We start from the raw sequence: 19,573 nt of genomic DNA, 5'->3' as shown, positions 1-19,573 counted from the left end.
CTTACTTTATTCACTTTCGCAAAATAATTCAGCGGGTAGAAAACTGAAGCGACAAATTTACTATTAAGAAATTGGCTTATATTCTTGCCATAACTTTTGGACTTTGTTTTCAGTCTCCCCATCATTTAACTTTAATAAAGATACACTAGCCTCTTTTCTTTTTCCTTGTTCCAATTAGTAAACTGCAATTAAAATATCTGCCTCAGATCACACAATGATATTTATACTTACTTTTGAGTCGAAAACAAATGCAAAAGATGTAACTCCTTTTTAGTGATATCGGTTTTCATGGTTGAATTTGATTAAATCGAGAGTAATGAGGACGAAAAAAAAGACAAATAAACGGATTTCGCCGCCTATCCAGTGGAGTACAATTATCAATATAGCTGACAAGCGTTCAGTACATACTACTAGTATCAGTAATGTCGATGCCTGTAAACAGATTAACAGAGATTGCTAATTCGTGGATGGGTCTACGAATAAAAAAAAAAGGTTATATTTACTTTAATCCGAATCCTCTTTATATCACCAAGTGGCATGTTCGTCAAACAGTCTGTCATCATAAGTAAAGTCGCCTTCCTGTTCTCTCGTTTAATCAATCTGAAAGATAGGAGACAACCCTAAGATCCTTTTAAGTTATGAAGTTCCCTCGATGAGATTTATTCATCTTATTGTTCCTTCGCCTCTCGACTCTCCTTCATTTTGTATGATAGTCATATTACATTGACGTCAGGTGAGGAATTGATACTTGGAGTCTAGGTACAAAAAGGGCGTTGAATGCCATTTACGCATACGTAAAAAATGGATAACTTGGAAAGACTTGACCGCGATCTAAAGTCAAGGGACACATATCTTATTGTAATAGAAATCGTCGTGATGCTTTTGGTCACAATAGTGGCATTTCTCGGAAACATGCTGACGTTAGTAGTTGTTCTACGATCACCCAGACTACGAACAATTCCAAACAAATTCATCGTGTCGTTGGCGTTATCAGACATATTAATGGTGACACCTGCCATCCCTTTAAACGCATCAGTCTTGGTAAAAAGTGAATGGTCTTTCGATCATACGATGTGTCAATTCCAAGGATATTTTGGTAGCGCCGTTGCCTTCGCCTCTACTGAGTCTCTTGCTCTGATGTCGCTCAACAGATTTTACCGTATCGTGAAACCAAACGATTGCCGCCGACTTTTTACGGCGCGGAGGACCTCAGCAATGATCATGGCTGCATGGTTGATTGCTCTATTGGTGCAGTTGCCTTACGTTGCTGCCGGGCATATGTACAGCTTTCATCCAGGAAAAATATTTTATAACCAAGACGGCAAAGAACCATTTTTTATAACTTTAATTTCGATTTTTGGCGGCGTTTCTATGAGTGTTTTATCTTACTGTAGTTTTAGGATATTTCGGGCGGTGCGCGCGCACAAAAAATCTAACGGAGTCTATACCAGAGTAAATGTGGAAGAAATAAAAGTCTCCAGAATTCTCTTGGTCATGGTACTCGGGAGTATCCTCTGTTTCTCGCCTGTAATTGTTATTGAAGCTATTGACTTTGTTCAAAATGGTTCCAATCAACCCAGGCAGGTGTACTTGTTTTATTCAATCTCAGCAACTATGTCAAGTTCTGTCAACCCTGTTATTTATGGAGCCATGAACAGAAATCTTAGACAGGAGTATAAACGTTTGCTGTGCCTTGATAGAGTGGAACGGATCATACCCGTCAAAACAGCCGGGCAAGCCAGAGCTGTTACTCTTAATCAACTGGGAATTTCATTAGAAAGAACCAGTCAAGATCCGGAAGTGCGCGCCCCAGTTGAAAATTGATTAAAGGGGATAAATTTTCCAACTGTGGTGCTGCATTAGTGGGGATAATTTAGTTTCATGAACTCAGTAAATAATTACATGACGAGCTTTGCTCACCAAAAGAATTTTTGCAAATGAGGCTGAGGCGGATCTGAGATCCACCTGGCAATTATTAACTGTAAGAGAAGAACTGACTTCGCGCCCACAGAACGAGCGAGGTGTTGCGGATGAATTTTCAGTAATTACTTTTTTGGCACTTTTCGGCGTCCAAATTGCATGAAGAGAGTAACCCAAAACCTTAAAGCAGACCCTTCTTGTCACAATACGAATGTTTTCCAGATAGGGACAAGCGTTAATGTCAGCTCCACTCGCGTGATCGCATTTTTCAAGGTTAAACCCTCGCGTGGATCTAACAACTCAAGTTTACTTTAAAGCGTACAATGTAAGCCAAAGTAATTTTATAATTTAACTCCATGATCGAAATTTTGTTTACAAAGGATAGTAACGGATCGACATCGACCTAGAGCGTCAGCTTCACTCGCGGGGAGTCAACCATTTTCTCTTGCCCCTTGCGCAACATAGAATGCAAATTTGCTGACCCACTCTATTGATACACACAACTCGACAGTCGTTAAGAGTTGAAGAAGATTAAGGTTTTTTACCAAAACCATGTATTTCCGATTTTTAAACGCTAACAAAAATGTAGTAATGGTATGTCCACTCCGGAAAATAATACCGCAAACAACAGCAAGCCCTAACCGCGATGAGAACACTCATGGATCACACAGCGCAACAGAACTCATTTTGTTTGTTTGTTTGGGTTTTTTCCGATAATATTGGCCTGTAAAGAAATATATAATGGAGTTTTTTTGTACCCTCCGCCGGCACCATATAATTGGCTAAATGCTAAGGAAGTAATATACTTTAAAGAGATCATTAAAGGAGTAAAATCTTTAAAAAAATTTTTCCTGCTGGGGTTTCCTGGCGCACCACTGCGAACACAGCGAACCTCATGTATAAGGCTGCGAGAAAATAAACAAAGACAAGTAGAAAAAGTTCTTTACTCACAAATCTCTTTTACAATCTACGACCGATTTTACATCTCGTGTCTGAAGCAAGAGTTGGAAATGTAAATGCAATTTAATACGTTACGTGAAGAGGTATTTTACTCGTGTCTGAAGCAAGAGTTGGAAATGTAAATGCAATTTAATACGTTACGTGAAGAGGTATTTTACTCTTTGGTAATTTTATTCCTAAATTCGTTATTTATTTTTAATTGAAAAATCACGGGATTTGAGGACAGACACCACCAAGGCAAACACAACATCGACGTAAAAATTACCAGTCAACGGAACGTGCACTTATGATGTGTAATTAAGTTAAGGTTGGTTGGTCATCTAAACAGGAAAACTATCTTTTTCTATTAAAACAACAATTGCTTTTTCATCATGGCTTTTCGCGGTTAACGTTCAATTAAATCTGCAAAGGAAAAAAAATCAAGACAAGTAAATTTAATTATGTCGCAATTCAAAATTAGTTTGTCATAAGATGAAAACGCACAGTCTAATATGAAACAACTCCCAAAGAGAGACAGAACCAAATAAAAAAAAGGAAAGATTTTGCCTTCAGATAACAAAAGCCCAAATAGGACTGACTACCCAAGAGAGACAGAACCAGGTGAAAAAAAAGGGAAAGGTTCTGCCTTCAGATAACAACAGCCCAAACAGGACTGACTACCCAAGAGGGACAGAACCAGGTGAAAAAAAAAGGAAAGGTTCTGCCTTCAGATAACAACAGCCCAAACAGGACTGACTACCCAAGAGAGACAGAACCAGGTGAAAAAAAGGGAAAGGTTCTGCCTTCAGATAACAACAGCCCAAACAGGACTGACTACCCAAGAGAGACAGAACCAGGTGAAAAAAAGGGAAAGGTTCTGCCTTCAGATAATAACAGCCCAAATAGGACTGACTACCCAAGAGAGACAGAGCCAGGTGAAAAAAAGGGAAGGTTCTGCCTTCAGATAACAACAGCCCAAACAGGACTGACTACCCAAGAGAGACAGAACCAGGTAAAAAAAAAGGGAAAGGTTCTGCCTTCAGATAACAACAGCCCAAATAGGACTGACTACCCAAGAGGGACAGAACCAGGTGAAAAAAAAGGGAAAGGTTCTGCCTTCAGATAACAACAGCCCAAATAGGACTGACTACCCAAGAGAGACAGAGCCAGGTGGAAAAAAAAGGAAAGGTTCTGCCTTCAGATAACAACAGCCCAAACAGAACTGACTACCCAAGAGAAACAGAACCAGGTGAAAAAAAGGGAAAGGTTCTGCCTTCAGATAACAACAGCCCAAACAGGACTGACTACCCAAGAGAGACAGAACCAGGTGAAAAAAAGGGAAAGGTTCTGCCTTCAGATAACAACAGCCCAAATAGGACTGACTACCCAAGAGAGACAGAACCAGATGAAAAAAAGGGAAAGGTTCTGCCTTCAGATAACAACAGCCCAAACAGAACTGACTACCCAAGAGAGACAGAACCAGGTGAAAAAAAAAGGAAAGGTTCTGCCTTCAGATAACAACAGCTCACATACGAATGACAAAACCGGGAAAAAAATTAAAAAATGAAGGTTCTTCCCTCACGGAGATAAGTCTGATTACACGAGAAATAACAAAAGAACGAGAGTATCTTCAGGATTCTACTTTCGAAACTGCGAAATAGTACAGTACGATTAGTAAGAAAACACACTAACCTGCCAAGAGCGCGTCATCTTATAGGGAAGGAATATTTGAGCTGTGATGTCAGGGTTCATTCCATAATTAGTTCATCTTGCTCATGTTAGGTTTCAACAGTTTGATAATACACCATGTGATTTTAAGCATCTGTCACCTAACTATCACAGAAATAATTCCTTCTCTTGCTTCGAAAGCACAGAAGTAAAGGTAAACCTTGCTTTGCTGATTAAATGGTTTGGGCATCATCATTTTCGACTTAAAGGTTATTAAGCAGCGAGATTTATCGCGCGTCATCATATAGCTCTAGACAGAAATTATCAGGCATACAACCTTATCTAAAAGCCAAATTGGACAGGCCAGCGAGTAGAATTTCTTCCTCGCGAAGTTTTACACAGTTAAGACCTTACCTTAAGGAAAGAACGATGGCCCCTTTTCGCAGATACCGCCGAATATACTCGTACCTTCGCACAGAATTTCGCGGGATAAGTGATCCTCGCGCCTGTTTACATTTTAATTGTTAACGTCAATTAATTTCACGCTCGAAGCCAAACACCTCGCTTTCACTTGCTAATTGAGCCCTCTCGCTTTACTTTGACAAGCCTATGGATCATTTTACGCATCCCTGGTGAGAATTCTTTTCTTGAGCAAAGCTCGTCATGAATGGCCAAGAGCTGACGTTTCGAGCGTTCGCTTTTTGTCGGAATGAGTGACTTTTGAAAGTCTAAAAACCCAAACTGTTAAAGTTGTTCATGTATCTTGAAGAAGTTGTGGAAAGAGTTTTCAAAACAAATGTACGACATACTTAAAATTACGATTTCGGAAAAGTAAATGGAAATAAAATAAATAATAATAACAAATTGAATTTAATATCGGCATCCATGAGGTAGCCTTGGTCCCATGTGATGGTAAGAAGAGAGACCCGTAGGAAGAATCTATCTGCTGGGAGGGCTTGAGATCTTCAAAAAGGTCCACTTTGCCGAAATTCGTCCCAATTTTTAGAAACTACCCACTTTAGTTAGTATATGTCCCTTCACTTGGAAACGCTGGGTACGCTCGGAAGACTGGGTACGCTAACACTTTTTGTGAAGATTACACGATGAAATTTTAGATATATATATTATTGATTCCGCTGACCTTCGAGCGGTATCTATTTCTGCAATACATTTTCGGATCATTCGTTCGCGTCTTTGTTACAAAATCCTTTTGTTATTGTTCTTTAGCAAAATAGAAACCACAGATGTCTTGGTCTGCTCCAGAGGATTGGTCTCGCTGGGATCCAGATACACTAATGATTTGTCCGTACGACGAAGCTCACAGAATAAAAGCAAGGAGATTTCAACACCATCTGATGAAGTGCAGGCAGAATCATCCCGATAAAGACTTTGTTAACTGTCCTTTCAACGCTAAACATGTCATGCTAAGGCATGATGTTAGACATCATGTAAGCCGGTGTCCCGATAGAGTAAGTGGAATAATCCAGTTTAAATTTCTATTTGCATGCTTTTTCGTCTTCGAGTTGATATTTGAATCGGTTAATTCTTAAGATCTCTATGGCAGATTCTCTCAACTTATGGAGAAATCCTTCTTTCGTGATTACTGTTGAGAAAATTGCTTTAAGCGTGAAGTTATCATTGTTAGTTTTTCCTAAGTTTGTCTCCTAAACTGCACAATGTCATGTCATTTTGTTTAAATATTTTAGGAGTTTGTGAAATAATTTTTACATTTACTTTATTTGGGAGCTGTATTTTAAGTTTTAACAAAAATAATACTTACCTGCTCTTTGATATGATTTTCCGTCGTCATATTGGCAGCGGAGTTACAAGCTTCTATTCCAAACAAGTTTAATTGTGGATAAAAGGGTTTTAAATATCACAAATCAGCCTTTGCTGTGTAACCAGTAGTGATGCAGGGTACCAAAGCCTGTGCAATTTAATTTAGTATTATCAAGTTTGTTGATAACATAAATTTACCTCCGTAAAGGGTTTCAAAGCTGATGTTTCAAATGTTAACTCTTTGCCAGAATGATTGACAAAGGGCTAAAGCTCAAAACGAGAGCTTTGAAACTCTTTATGGTGACCAATTTATGGTATCAACTTAGTTGATAAAACTAAATTACCCTGTTATACTCTCCCACTGAAGCTGCACCACAGTTTCTTTAGAATCTTACTCTCTTTATTCCTGTGCATTGTACACAAGGAGTGAATTAGTGGGCTTCTGGAAAAGCCTGAAAATGGAGAGAACCTCTTATCATAGTATTTACAACACTATTTCTCCAACTTTCATGATGATTTAATTTTTGGGTCAAAGTGCCAATCTTTTTATGGTCAGAGCATTCTTCATTTTTTGTGTGAGAGAAATTACAACTAAAACTTTGTATTTTAAGCTATTGACACTTTCTCATTTCAAGGGAACATGATTTGAACCAGAAATCATTTGGAATTTGCAATGCTTCTTGAACATGATGCAAATATAAATATTTGGTGCAGTACCTGGTCACCAAGAACCCCCCAAAGAACCCCCCCCCTCCCTCCACCCCTTGCAACTGAGAAATTATCTAACAGATGTAAAGTAACCAACCTGATATTCATTTTTTTATTCTTCTAGTCTACCATTGAGCAGTATAATTATAAAGGTAAGGAATGAATTTTGTTTGGAAAATTAATTTTTACTTATTTTCCATGGACAACATTCATGGATCAATTCTCAGCATTTTCCAACAACAGATGTGTATCATTTGGATTATTTCCTTTCCATGTGTTGTAGTTTTATACCTCGCAAAGCCTGTTTAGTTACAGGACTAATCTTAACCCTTTACACCCTAACATCAGTATGCATATTCTCCTTAATGCTCTCTATACATTTCCTAAGGTGCTGACAAGGAGAATTTGTTTTACAATCAGGAGCTTCTTTCGTTGATGATCATTTCCTTCACTATCATGACCTTACTGTGTGATTCATTAACGATATTGTAAGGAGAAATTAGATGCTTGTCAAAGGGTTAATACTGGCCTAACTGTCTGCACAATGGACTCTGGATGGGGAGGTCTGGCTTTGAGACCTAGCAAGGTCATTGTGTGGTGTTCACAGGCAAGAAACATAAACCCCACCAGGCATCTCTCTGCCAAGAGCCAAGTTGTTCAAAGGACAGAAAACATTTGCAAATGGTTCAAATGTTATCCTGTTGATAAGTATTAACAGAGTGTGCTGCACCATCCATTGAATAGAGATTTATCCAGCATCATCCACCTTACGAACAACTGTGTCCAAAAGTATAATTGGGTATCAAAGAATGGTCACAGAAACCTAACAGCTAATGCTGTTATGGACTAGCATCCTCACCAGGGGAAAAAGTAATATAGTAATCCCCCACCCCCAGACACTTCTTCCTACAGAGAAGGTTCCCTATACTTTTTACAAAAAGCATGATTGGGCAACTTTTTTTTTCTTGTGAATCATGATTTAAATTATTTTTTATTTGTTAATCCTGATTAAAGATTATAAGATCTTTTTCATGTCCATGGCAACTGATTTTTTTATTGAAGCATGACTCATGAATGAAGAACTGAAATAAATGTGAATCGTGAACCAATTTGTTTTGCATGATGAATTTCCTCCTATTTCATTGTTTTGAAAATGAGTACATATTTTTCTTGAATGGCTGTGGTTAGGTAATGACAAATGTGCAAACTTCATATAGTCAATAAATTATTCATTAGACAAACCACTCATGGTTCTTGAGCAAATGAAATGAGCTGTCATTATAAACAAGTTTGAAAAAGTGAAAATATCAATTTGTGAATTTGGTTTATTATTTTGAAGTGGAACATGATCATTCGGAATTTTGCGCAAATATGAAAAACTGGATATTATGTGTGATGAGTGAGAAGGCCAAATATTTTACATGACTGAGTTTTTTATAAGAGAACCTCTTCAAACAGTGTTCAGATAATATTTTATTACTGTATTAAACTATACTGGTTTTGGTAAGCTATGGGTTATGAAATGACATTAAGTGTTTTTGATTAAGAACACTTGTTAACAAGCCATATAAAGGAACATGTGTAATAGATAGTTTAACCCTTAAAACTTTAAGAGTGACCAGCATCTAATTTCTCCTTACAATATTATCCCTGAATCAAACATTAAGGTCATGAGAGTAAAGGAAATGATCACCAACGAGAGAAGTAATTGATTGGTAATCAAATTCTCCTTGTCAGCACCTTAGGAAATGTCTAAAGAACAGTAAGGAGAATATTCATACTGATGTTAGGTTGTAAAGGGTTAAGTGAAATAAAATTTAATATTCTGACAGTAAGACTTCCTCAAATGTGCTGGGGGCCTGGAAAGCTGCAGAAATGAGTGGCGGATATTGAGAGAGTTGTAATATGTAACATTCTGCTTTGATGAAGGGCTAACGCTTGAAAAATAAGCTTTAGAATATCTCTACAATGTCCAAATTACTTTGTTAATTCAGTTGTTAACACCAAATTATTCTGAAATACCTCCCATCAATGCAGCACTGAACCCTTTAACTTCTGGAAGTGATAAAAATGCAAATTCTTCCTATAATATTCATACATTATCCAGCAAACAGATGGTGAAAATACTCAAACTTAAAAAGTTGAGTTGTTGTTGTAAACTAACACCAAATTCTCATAACCAGTTAACAAGGAAATGTGTAGCAGCTGGAAGGGCGAATGAACAATCAGATCTTGGGAGTTAAAGGGTCAAGAGACTTACCCTTTTTTTCTAATTTGTCTGTTACATGTAGGAAGTGAAAAAGATGATGATGGTTTTTACTTCAAAGGCAACACTTCAGTGCCAAGTTACCACAGAACAGAAGAATTGCAACCATCAACTGAAAACTGGGATGATCAGGGTAATTAGATTACTTTGTCTATTGAGTTGATTATATGTGAATTATTTACATATTACCTCTGAAGTGTGTTGAAATCATTGAGATGTTATATAGTCTACTTCAATAGTACTGTTTTGTTTCATCAGTCAATGTGATCTCTTTCCAGTGACAACCATTGTTACAGGAGAGAGTGCATTACTTGAAAAAACTTAGAAATGATTTTTAACAAGACGATAAATTTACCATGTTCCTAGCATGTGGCTTTGAACCTCAGTTAGTGGTATCACCCATCTAGTATCAGAGTGGCACTGGCTCAAATCCCGTCCAAACCTGAGTTTTTAATCCTTTAACTCCCAAAAGTGATTAACATGTAGCTTTTCCCTGTAACATCTAAACATTATCCAGCAAGAAAGTCATGAGAATACTCAAACTTATCAGTTAGAAGTTGTCATCTTGATCTACCACCAAATTCTTGTAACTTATTTACAAGGAAATGTCCTAAGCAGCTAGAGGGGAGAATTGGCATCAGATCTTGGGAGTTAAAGGGTTAACAGGCTTCTTTTCAGCAATATCAAGGATCAAGGATCAAGGATCAAGGAGCAAGGGTCATATCTAGACTTCTAAACCTTGACGGGTTTAACCCTTTACTTGCTAACATCAGAAGCCATATTCTCCATAATCCTCTCTGTCCTTTGGTACCGACAAGGAGAATTTGTGTAACAATCAAAACCTCTTCAGTTGGCAATCATTTTGTCTTCTCATGATGTTAACCCTTCAACTCCCATGAGTGACCAAGACAGAATTTCTCATCACAATATCAATCAGACAGGTGATGAGACTTTGGAAAAATGTAAGTTTGAGGATTTTCTTGTTTATCCAGTACCAAATTCTCAGTACTAGCATCACAGGAATTGTATGGCAGACAATAAGCAGAATTATTAATCAGATCTTGGGCGTTAAAGGGTTAAGGAATGATTCAGCAGTATTACTGTAAGGAGAAATAAGATGCTGATCACTCCTAGGATTTAAAGAGTTAAGAATGATTTTACAATACAATTTTGCTGATATCTCTTGATATGCACTTGCTATCCGTTAACAGATTTCAACACCTCTTTCTCTACACTAGCAAAGAGGATTTTAATTAGTGTTTTGAAAATATATCAGAATGCAAGCCCGTGCTTACAGCTGATGAGTTTGTCTCTTCTCATCACCTGCTAACCGAACAATGTGTTGTTATTGTAGGGGGAAGGTTGATGTTTGTAAATCACCCATGACAATTTAGAGTTGATAAATAACACTGTAACATGGCTTGTTTTTCTAAAATCTCTAGAGGCAGATCATAGTCAACTGTTTCACAGAGTCGACAGAATCCTTCCTAAGAATGAGTCGTTTCAATCGTCTGACTCCACAGCAGTTACTGATATTCAAAGGTTTGTACCATTGAAAGGTTTTTAAATGACAAGTGTTCTTCGCGCTATAACAGTTTTCCAGCAATTTTGAAAGCGTCCTGTCTGAGATGTACTGTAAGACGAATGGTAAACACGAATACTTTTCAAAAGCGGGAGAAACAGGAAGAAGCTGAGAAACCCTGGGATGAAACCGGAAACCCGTGTCTTCTCTGCGTGTGATTTTGTTCCTAATCTTTCCTTTTTTTAAGCTTAGAAAAGTATTTTTATTTATTTTAGGTTAAGTCCGGAGGAACGTGAGAAATTCAAGCAACAAATGAGAAGGGAAGCGCTATTGAGAAGTTCAAGGTAATACCTCGAAAAACACTTTGCTTGCTTTATTATAAGATCTTGTTTTATGAAGATGAAGTAGCATGCAGGACAGATCGAATTTTTTTCCGCGATTTTCAGTCGAACGAAGGCAACCGCAAAGCCAGCGCGAAGTGCGAGTCACTCGCAGTCTTATAATGGTGGCGAATGTAGAATTCATACTATTAGCGAACGCAGAATTCATAGAAAGGCTAAACAAATGTTTCAGGTTCTCCATGACTTGGCTCCTGCTAGGCTTTCGAATTTTTTCAGGGACTCGTGTTCGGCCAACAATTATCATTTAGGGAACGCTGATGATAAGTTGACCGTTCCGTTGCCTAAGACTGAATTTTTAAAGAAGAGTTTCAGCTATAATGGTGTTAAGATCTGGAATTCTTTACCGACTGAAATACGTAGTTGTAAAACTTTGTCTACGTTTGATGAACTTATTTCAACCCATAGACTAAATGTGACATATTTAAGTTATTTCGTAGGGTTATATTTAATGCATTAATAGTTTAAGTCATGGATATTAGTGTACACAGATATATATATATATTTTTTTTTCTCTTTTTTTCTTGTGTATATTTTAAGTGGTTTTTAACTTTTATAGTTAGTTCATGCCATTGCTGGAAACCAGCTTTTCATAATGTTGATGATAGGCTAGCTTGTTTGAGTACAGTTGATCTTGATACTTGGGGACTTGGGGACTATAAAAATTGACAGCCAATGAGAAGGGGGAGGGGGCGCTCATTCGAATACTACAGAGCCCAAGTGGGGGTATGAGGTAAATTTTACACAACCAGAAGGGGAAAGGCCCACACTCTCTCATCTCTTTCCTTCGATCGTTCCCCCCCCCCCCCCCCCCCATTCATTGGTACAAGTTTCCTTCTATTCCTAGCCTTCCACTTTTGTAAAAATCAAAGATGGCGGCTATGATTTTTAGCATGAAAGAACCGGGCACTCGCTCGTCGAGTTTAAGCCTGCTTGCGTTCAGTCAGCTGAAATATATATTTTCTTTTCTTTTTTCTCGTTTGTAGTTCAGAAGTGCAGCTCCCATCATCATTGTACAATTCTTCCCAAGGATTAAGTTCGCAGGTAGAAAATCGTGGACAGCGTTATTCGGGCACAGACAATCCCATCTTTCGTCATAGTCTCGAACAAAGTGTGACTGTTAGTTCTTCTCAACAGCAGGTTTTTCACGATTCGGATCTGCTTCGGAGAGGTCCTATGGCAACCAGTATTTCAACCCCAAAGAACCCAGTATTTCAACACTGTCTCGACAATATGAAAGCGCAATCTCGATCGCTTCATGAAAATCCAGTGGTGTGCGATAAGTCAATTGAACAATATTCAAGACAGCTAGCTCATGGTGATAGTAACTCTGAAAGACCGGGCGTCGGAAATAAAAGTTTTTCCTCCCAAGACACACGCAAAACCTCATCCTCATCCTCATCGCTTACAAATGCGAGCGAAGAACTCGAAAACGAAATTCAATCTAGACTTAAACTCGTTACAAACGAAAAACCAGAATTTGCCCCAATGAATAATGTTCGTGGACAGCCGACCTCGCCCAAATCCACTGGCGTGAGTTCTACCCACTTGGCTGGAGTCGGTAGGGCCAGACTCCACGCGGAAGCTCGGAAGAAAAATTTTGGCGGTGTTTCCTTCAGTCCTCCAAAGACGTCAGGTATTGACGTTTTTATTTCTATTTATTTATTTGCACTGAGGGTGAAACATTTGCCCGTAGTTACAAATATACTTGACCTAAGCAATGATTGTTGGGCATGGAAATCAAAAGCAATCTCGACCTGATCACATGCGTTGTCTTCTCAACCAATCAGATGCAAAACTTATCAACCAATCACGAGTTGGTCGCCCGCGTTTTCCCGCGCTTCAGACGGTTGGATTATTTTACCTCGAACATCTCAGTGATTTGTTTGAACTTGTGCATAACTTTGTTCTACTTCTTCTTTTACGCTTTAAGTGTTCGTTCGTGTTATATTCAATGATTTTTGTCAAGAGAGATCAACGAAAGAAAGGCAGATATTTCGATAGCTATGGCCTAAGTCACGTAATTCTACTTAAACAGATCTGTTAAGCGGGAAAGGTCACCAGAGTCCACTGAATCGGCTTAAGAGTGTAGTCGACAAAATAGGGTGCTTTCCGGAGAAAAACGTGCTACGCGTGCTACTTTTACAGAAACCACGGAAAAGTATATATATCGATGTGAAGCTTAAAAAGTATAGATTATGAAATAGCATAATCTATAGTTTGTTAAAGTTTTTGTTTTGAGAGGCGCGCGCGAGCCTTGAAACATAAAGCTGACGGTATTTACTCAACTGAATTACCAGCCTCTGCATCACCACGAACCTCCACACAAACTAAACAGTATCACTCAGCAAATATTTGGTTAACAAAGCGTGTGAAGCTTTTTCGATATTTTAAATGATTCTTGAGAAAATCTATTTTGAAGTTTGACAAAAGAGAATAGTTCGGTTGTTGTCAAGTTCCGGGACTTCACGAGAGAAATATTTGGAATTTTCGTTTAAGTCTTGCATACTTTGGTTCGTTAATATCTCACGAACATTCTGGCCAATTTTTATGAAAATCCAGCAAATCAGCATACGTATTAATTGGCTTGAGTAGAGGTAACTCTGCAAAAATCAGAAGGAAAAGTGGGCATAGCAAGCGAGGGAAAACAAAAACTTTGATATCTATCTCTTCAGGCTGGGCTCTCTCGCGATCATTCCCTTTCGGCTGTTGGACGAGGAATCGTGTTTCTTAACGTATTGCGAAATGTGACAGAAATTTCCCTTTGTTGACCGTCGTTGTGTGTTGCAAGACACGATGCAAACAAAATATGCAAAATCGAGATCCCGGACCAAAGCCCGCCTTTCCGGTTATGAAACCTTTCACTCGCTCAAGACATTCCTTCAGCCATTCTTTTGTAACATTTTATTAATTTTGTTTTCGATAAATTAAACATAACTGCTTTTTCTGACTAAAGAGCAAAAACGAAAAAACAAATTTTGAAAACATTGACCCTATTTTGTTGACAGAAACCAATAGATACCTATTTCCTTACGGCTTGACTTTGAGCTTCGCTGTTTCTGTTCAAATTTCCCTTATCAAATTTGTGCAGGTTTACTTTTCCAAGAATTTGAGCAACAGTGGCCATCCAGTCTTTGTTAGTTGAACTCAGTGAAAGACAAAGCTCATTAGCCTTTGTTGAAAAGTTAAAAAAAAAAAAAAAAAGAATAAAATGGACTAAAAGTTCTTTGTTATCTCTTTAGGTATTGGGGCGGCCGGCTCTCCTCCGATTGGAAGGGGCAGAGGCATGTTGAGCTTCATGTACTCCACTTAGCGGCGGGATACCGTTTACCGCAAAAGAGGCGTTATGCTTTTCTTAGAAGGTTAACAAAAGGGAATAAATGTTTACACGTTTTTTGTTCCAGTTAAGACGGTGAGAACTGTTCCATTAACGAAAGTTAAATTAGTTCTCAACGGATGTGCTGCTCAAAACTTTCCCGTGGGTCGCAGGAAAAAGGTCGCGGGCTTCCTCTTCTTCTCTTGAACTTGCTGAGGACGTGACAAGCTAAAATATTGAAGGCGTCTGCCGTTGCACGCAAATACGTGACACGTAACAAACTGCGGACAGAAGAGTCGACTAAGGGTGATGGCAATGTTAAGATCTGTCTGGTTCATTCTTAGAAAAAATTTGTTTTGTTCGTTTTGCTTAATATATGTAAAAATTCCATTGAAGGTTGTGAATCGATTCTTTCATATATTGATCTGCTGTTATTTCGAGTTGATCCTTAAGTTTAATCCACGAGATTACTTGGAACGCCCCCAAATCACTTGAATTCCGAACTTTGAATATCAGCTGATACTGTGAAGCCTTAGAAAAAGTATACAATATGTCGAAAAAATAATTCAGGTTGTAAACAAAGGCAATGGAAAAGCTGTTATCAGTGTTGTTTTGATCCTGGGCTTCCCGAAATCTTAAACTAATATCCCTTGCGGAATAAAAACAAATAAAACATTTGCATTTACCCTTTAATATTTAAAACACCAGCAATTTGGTGATGCAACACTCGTTTTTCATGTCACATGTTTTAAAAGCGTTTTGAATGCTATGAACGACCATAAAAAAAATGGTTTCCCGGCTTCGTTGATTGAATAACTTCATTTCTCTTCATCGCGCGTCCCTGAGATTGTCAAACAATGTGAACTATTTTTAAACGCGGAACATGCAGTCCACGCTGGTGATATGGTTCGATTGGACTTTGGTCGTAGAAATCATCTCGTCTGCACGTGCTGATTTTGAATTGACTATGTTCATTAAATAACAGCCAAACACGGGCTGTCAGCTTAGTCAACGTTCTTCTCTTCCTCGACAACTCAGAATTTTTTCCCGAGAACACCACCGCCGTAATTTCAAAGGAATTGGATTTCCGAAGGAATGGCTTCTCTGTCCATAATTATGTGTCGAATATGGGACATTTACGTGATGAATGCAGCCCTAAGCGGTTGGATTTTGTCGAAAATTAATACCTACAACTCCAGTTTGTTATGTGTTTGGGTCATATTCCTCTGTGATATGGTTTACATCTTAGACGCGTTGGCTAGAACAAGTAAAACCTCGCTGACCTCTGGTAGCTGGGCGTCGGTTACGTCAAATGGTTTACCAAGAACAATTTTAGCGAATTTATCGGCTGTCGTCAAAGTAGTGACATTTGTTCCATACCATATTTTGGTTATTTTGGAACTAGACGCTTGTGGTGTCTATCTTGTGGTGTGCGCCCTTAGAGTAGCGAGACTTTTGCTGTCGGGAAGATTATATCTTTCTTTTGCCTGGACGCTTTCGAACGTGGCTGAATATAGAGCCGTAATGACTCAAAGACGGTCCAAGAGACTCCCCGCGAGAATAACCTGCGGAAAAACACGCAAGGAGAACGCAGATGAATTCTTTGTGGAAAGGACAGTTGACTCATCGCCCTTTTTGCGTCACATCAAGAAACTTATTGATACAGAAATGGAGAGAAACTTCTAGTAAAAAACTCTCTGTTTTTTTTTTCGTTTTATTCGTAGCAAATGTCGGCTGCTGTTGCAAAGGTTAAAAGCGAATTCGCGTCGAAACTTTGATCCTATTTCTCTCGTTTAAAAAAGTATCACAGATAGAATTTTATACACCTCTGCTCTCTAGATAGAGAGCTATAAATTCTTTTTGAAACCAGGGAATATTCCGCTAACGCTTCTCACAAATTTCTCCAAGATAATGTAATTTTTTTATTTAATTTTCGGAATTATTTTGGAAGCTCGGTTGAAAATTTGTGAGCATGCTAAAAAGCGTTGAATCATGGCAGATATTAAATTGTAACATAATTAGTTTTGGATAATTTTATAATGATAAGTCATTGACAGAATCTTTTTTTCGTAAATTTTTTAGCAGTCATTTGTGCTATAAAGCACGAATTTTTCTCTATACAAAGCCATGGATCTGCAAGGGTTAAAATCTAATGTATGCAAATTCTACGTCCGATATTCGGTCCACCTGTCTACTATTACATTCCTGTGAAACTGTTATGCACAGGCTACCCAATATCGTAAGCTGGAATTTCCAGAAAATATTGCAAAAGAGTAATGTTTGCACGTGAATGTGACAATCTCATTTCAAGATTTAAAACTTGAAATAAAAATACGGTTACGCGTTTCATTTGCTGGTGTCAATTTTTGGTTATTTGAGGTTTCTTTTTTTTGGTTGGTTATTTGATCTAAATGAATGTCTCGAGAGACTTTCGAAGAGGGCGTTGTGTACTCCTGGCAAAATTTTTCACATGTTTAATTTCTACGCAGTTATAACTAGTAAGACTATGGTAAACTCTGAAATCCTTCCTTTCATTAATTAATCTTTCAATAACGTTTTTCAAGATTTTTTTTTGAGAGAAAAAATCTCCTATTACGTTATTTAATCTGTATCGTTGTCATCTCTCCAATTACAATTGGAAATATTCTCCTTGCACAGGTTAAAGCCTCTACAACGAAGCCACAGTTTTCCTTGGAAAGCTGAAATTTTTTTCTGGTCACACATGACGATGCTTCTCTTTCGTAAGGTTAAAATGTTACCCAACTTTAACGGAAGGTGAAGGTTAGCCAAGGTCGATAACGTAGTTACTGGATGATGACTACCTCTGAATCCATTGTAAGTTGACATTTAACAGTCTCTTAATATCCCCCTTTGCTCTACCAAGAGTTATTGATGACATTTTTAATCTCGCCAGCTTGTCGCCATAAACTCATTACGAGGTATGCGTCAAAGCAACATTTCCGCAAACCTCGAACCAACATGAGCAAACAAATGCTTTCATATCAGGCAATAGTTCTCTTCTAGCAAGACACTCCTCGATATTTAAAAGTCCTGAATACATTCCTTTGTGCTAAAGAAGTGAAATGCCATTTCGGCAGTCAAAAAACACCGTAGGTAACTTGAATGTAAGTTCTTGCATCTGTTTTACGCATTCTGCTGGAAATACTTCATTATCTAATAATAGGTCTGGTTTCTTTCTCTTTTGCTGCCCTTTTTTTTTGATAAAAACTGACTGTGAATGAATAGGGGCTGGCTCGGAAAGCTCAAGGTTCCTCTAGCCTTTAGACTACAGCAATATTCCAACTATGTTTCTAAAAATTGTCTGTCTTATGTTTTTCGTAGTAATACCTCGTTTGGCGAGTTGTTGTTACCCCAGGGTTAAATGAGACCAAACAGATAAAAGTTTATGATAGACAATTGTTTCAAGCGTCGCTTACAAGCAAAGGCAGGTTACACACAGAGAAACATTGCTGTTTCAACGAGCTATTTTTTTTTACAAAAAAATTCAAGCTAAGAGCTCAATTCATGTAATCTAAGAAAATCTGCGATTAATCGATTATCGAAGAGTGATGACATGAGCTGATAACAATAAACAATGCAACAACAACAAAGCTACGATGAGATTTCTTCCTTCAAAGGAGACAATAAGTCTGAACTAAAAAAAGCGAAAAACATCAGAGAGGTCAGTGTCGTTTGCATACAGAAAGCAGGCCTCTCTGATTTGATATCGCTCGAATTGAGTAACATGCCTAAATCAGAGTGAATGGTTTGAGCAAGACTCAAATTATTTGCAGAGAATGTAATGCCAGACCTTTTTCTTGTCTATAGTAGAAATTGACGTATCGCTACGTTTTATATTAAGAAGCGAGTATTTCGATGCAAATCCAGTCTATTCAGTCTCCCCAGAATATGACGAAATGTGACGCGTTTTCACTTTTCTGTGTCCAGTTCATTAAATAATGAGGGCATCTCTTTTCGTACGACCAGAAGTGCTGCAGAGCTGCTCAATTTTCGTAGAGATTTCTTAAACCCGCTTGGAAAAGCACCATTACAAAGCCTGCTTTAACTTTTAGGTGGCTGTCTTGTTTTACATCAAGTAATTTGAGCAGGCGGCGAAGAGCATAGCCTGTTTACAGCAGCCCTCCCCCACTACCCTCCAAAAAGAAATCGGAAAGTGGACCGTTTCCCTTTTTCTTTTCTCTCTCTCTGTTTTTAAGGTAGGGGACGGCTGTGACGCAACCTGCGTCGAGGCGAAACAGAAGGACGGCGCGATTCGAGAAGACGGACATGTAGTTGAAGAGAAACGTGCTTTTGGGTTCATTGGCATAATTCTAAACGAGTTTGGTTTTGATTCAATCATGGCAACAGATTTACTCGCCAAAATTATCTTTATAAGTATTTATACCCTTTATACCCTAACGTCAGTATCTACATTCTCCATAATCTTCCTTGTATACATTTGCTTTTGTACTGACAAGGAGAATTCCTTAAGCAATCAAAGCTTTTTCGGTTGACGCGTTGAAACCCGCGTCACCCTCTCAACCAATCAAATGCAATGATAAAACCAATCACGACTTGGTCACTGGCGTTTTCCCGCGCTTCAAATGCAAGCAGGTTGCCTGTTTTTACTTCGAGTTCTCATTGGTTAATGATGTCAACCTTCGCTCCGATAGTTGAAAACTGTTCCGTAATACTTCCATTTTTTTCAAATCACTTTTACGGTTCAGCCGGTTAAATTTTACTGCTTTAAAATTAAATGGTACGCATATTGGAAATTTAGCGATGTCAAGAAACTGAACAACTTTTTTGACTATTTTAGGCGAACTCGAAACGTTAATCTGGCATATAAGTAGTTTTAACAGCAGCCAACAAAGGTCGCAGGATAGAGAATATTTCTTTAGACATTCACTAGACTCTGAACAATATTGAATTGAACTTTGTTCGTTTAGTAAGGCTAAAGGGAGACATCTTTGATGGTTTTTCAGTTCGCGATCACATGCATCGATTGTGATCGACACAACGACTAAAATCAGCCAAGACGCACTAATGTGGACTTA

The 19,573-nt window shown here is 38.2% G+C and overlaps 2 protein-coding genes across 2 annotated transcripts; both read left to right on the top strand.

Annotated features, from left to right (window-relative positions):
• Positions 1-801: 801 nt before the first annotated feature.
• LOC131781713 (melatonin receptor type 1B-B-like) lies at positions 802-1,824 on the top strand. Its single transcript, XM_059098427.2, has one exon. It carries the CDS (start codon positions 802-804, stop codon positions 1,822-1,824), a length of 1,023 nt encoding a protein of 340 aa, XP_058954410.2.
• Positions 1,825-5,691: 3,867 nt separating this feature from the next.
• On the top strand, positions 5,692-16,865 carry LOC131781718 (uncharacterized). Its single transcript, XM_059098433.2, has 7 exons — positions 5,692-5,996; positions 7,139-7,166; positions 9,306-9,413; positions 10,723-10,822; positions 11,078-11,146; positions 12,187-12,836; positions 14,443-16,865. The coding sequence occupies exons 1-7, from the start codon at positions 5,772-5,774 to the stop codon at positions 14,511-14,513; spliced, it is 1,251 nt and encodes a 416-aa protein (XP_058954416.2). The 5' UTR covers positions 5,692-5,771; the 3' UTR covers positions 14,514-16,865.
• The last annotated feature ends 2,708 nt before the right edge of the window (positions 16,866-19,573 follow it).

This window comes from Pocillopora verrucosa, chromosome 5 (assembly GCF_036669915.1).
Source record: "Pocillopora verrucosa isolate sample1 chromosome 5, ASM3666991v2, whole genome shotgun sequence".
Classification (NCBI taxonomy): domain Eukaryota; kingdom Metazoa; phylum Cnidaria; class Anthozoa; order Scleractinia; family Pocilloporidae; genus Pocillopora; species Pocillopora verrucosa.
Note: the sequence above shows the minus strand (reverse complement) of the source record. Positions and strands in the feature narration are given on the sequence as shown.

Bases quoted from the DNA above. Each gene is read 5' to 3' on its own strand.
- LOC131781713 (XM_059098427.2), top strand. From the start codon at position 802: ATGGATAACTTGGAAAGACTTGACCGCGATCTAAAGTCAAGGGACACA.
- LOC131781718 (XM_059098433.2), top strand. From the start codon at position 5,772: ATGTCTTGGTCTGCTCCAGAGGATTGGTCTCGCTGGGATCCAGATACA. The intron at 5,997-7,138 runs GTAAGTGGAATA...TTATTCTTCTAG, and splicing joins TAAGCCGGTGTCCCGATAGA to TCTACCATTGAGCAGTATAA. The intron at 11,147-12,186 runs GTAATACCTCGA...TCTCGTTTGTAG, and splicing joins GCGCTATTGAGAAGTTCAAG to TTCAGAAGTGCAGCTCCCAT.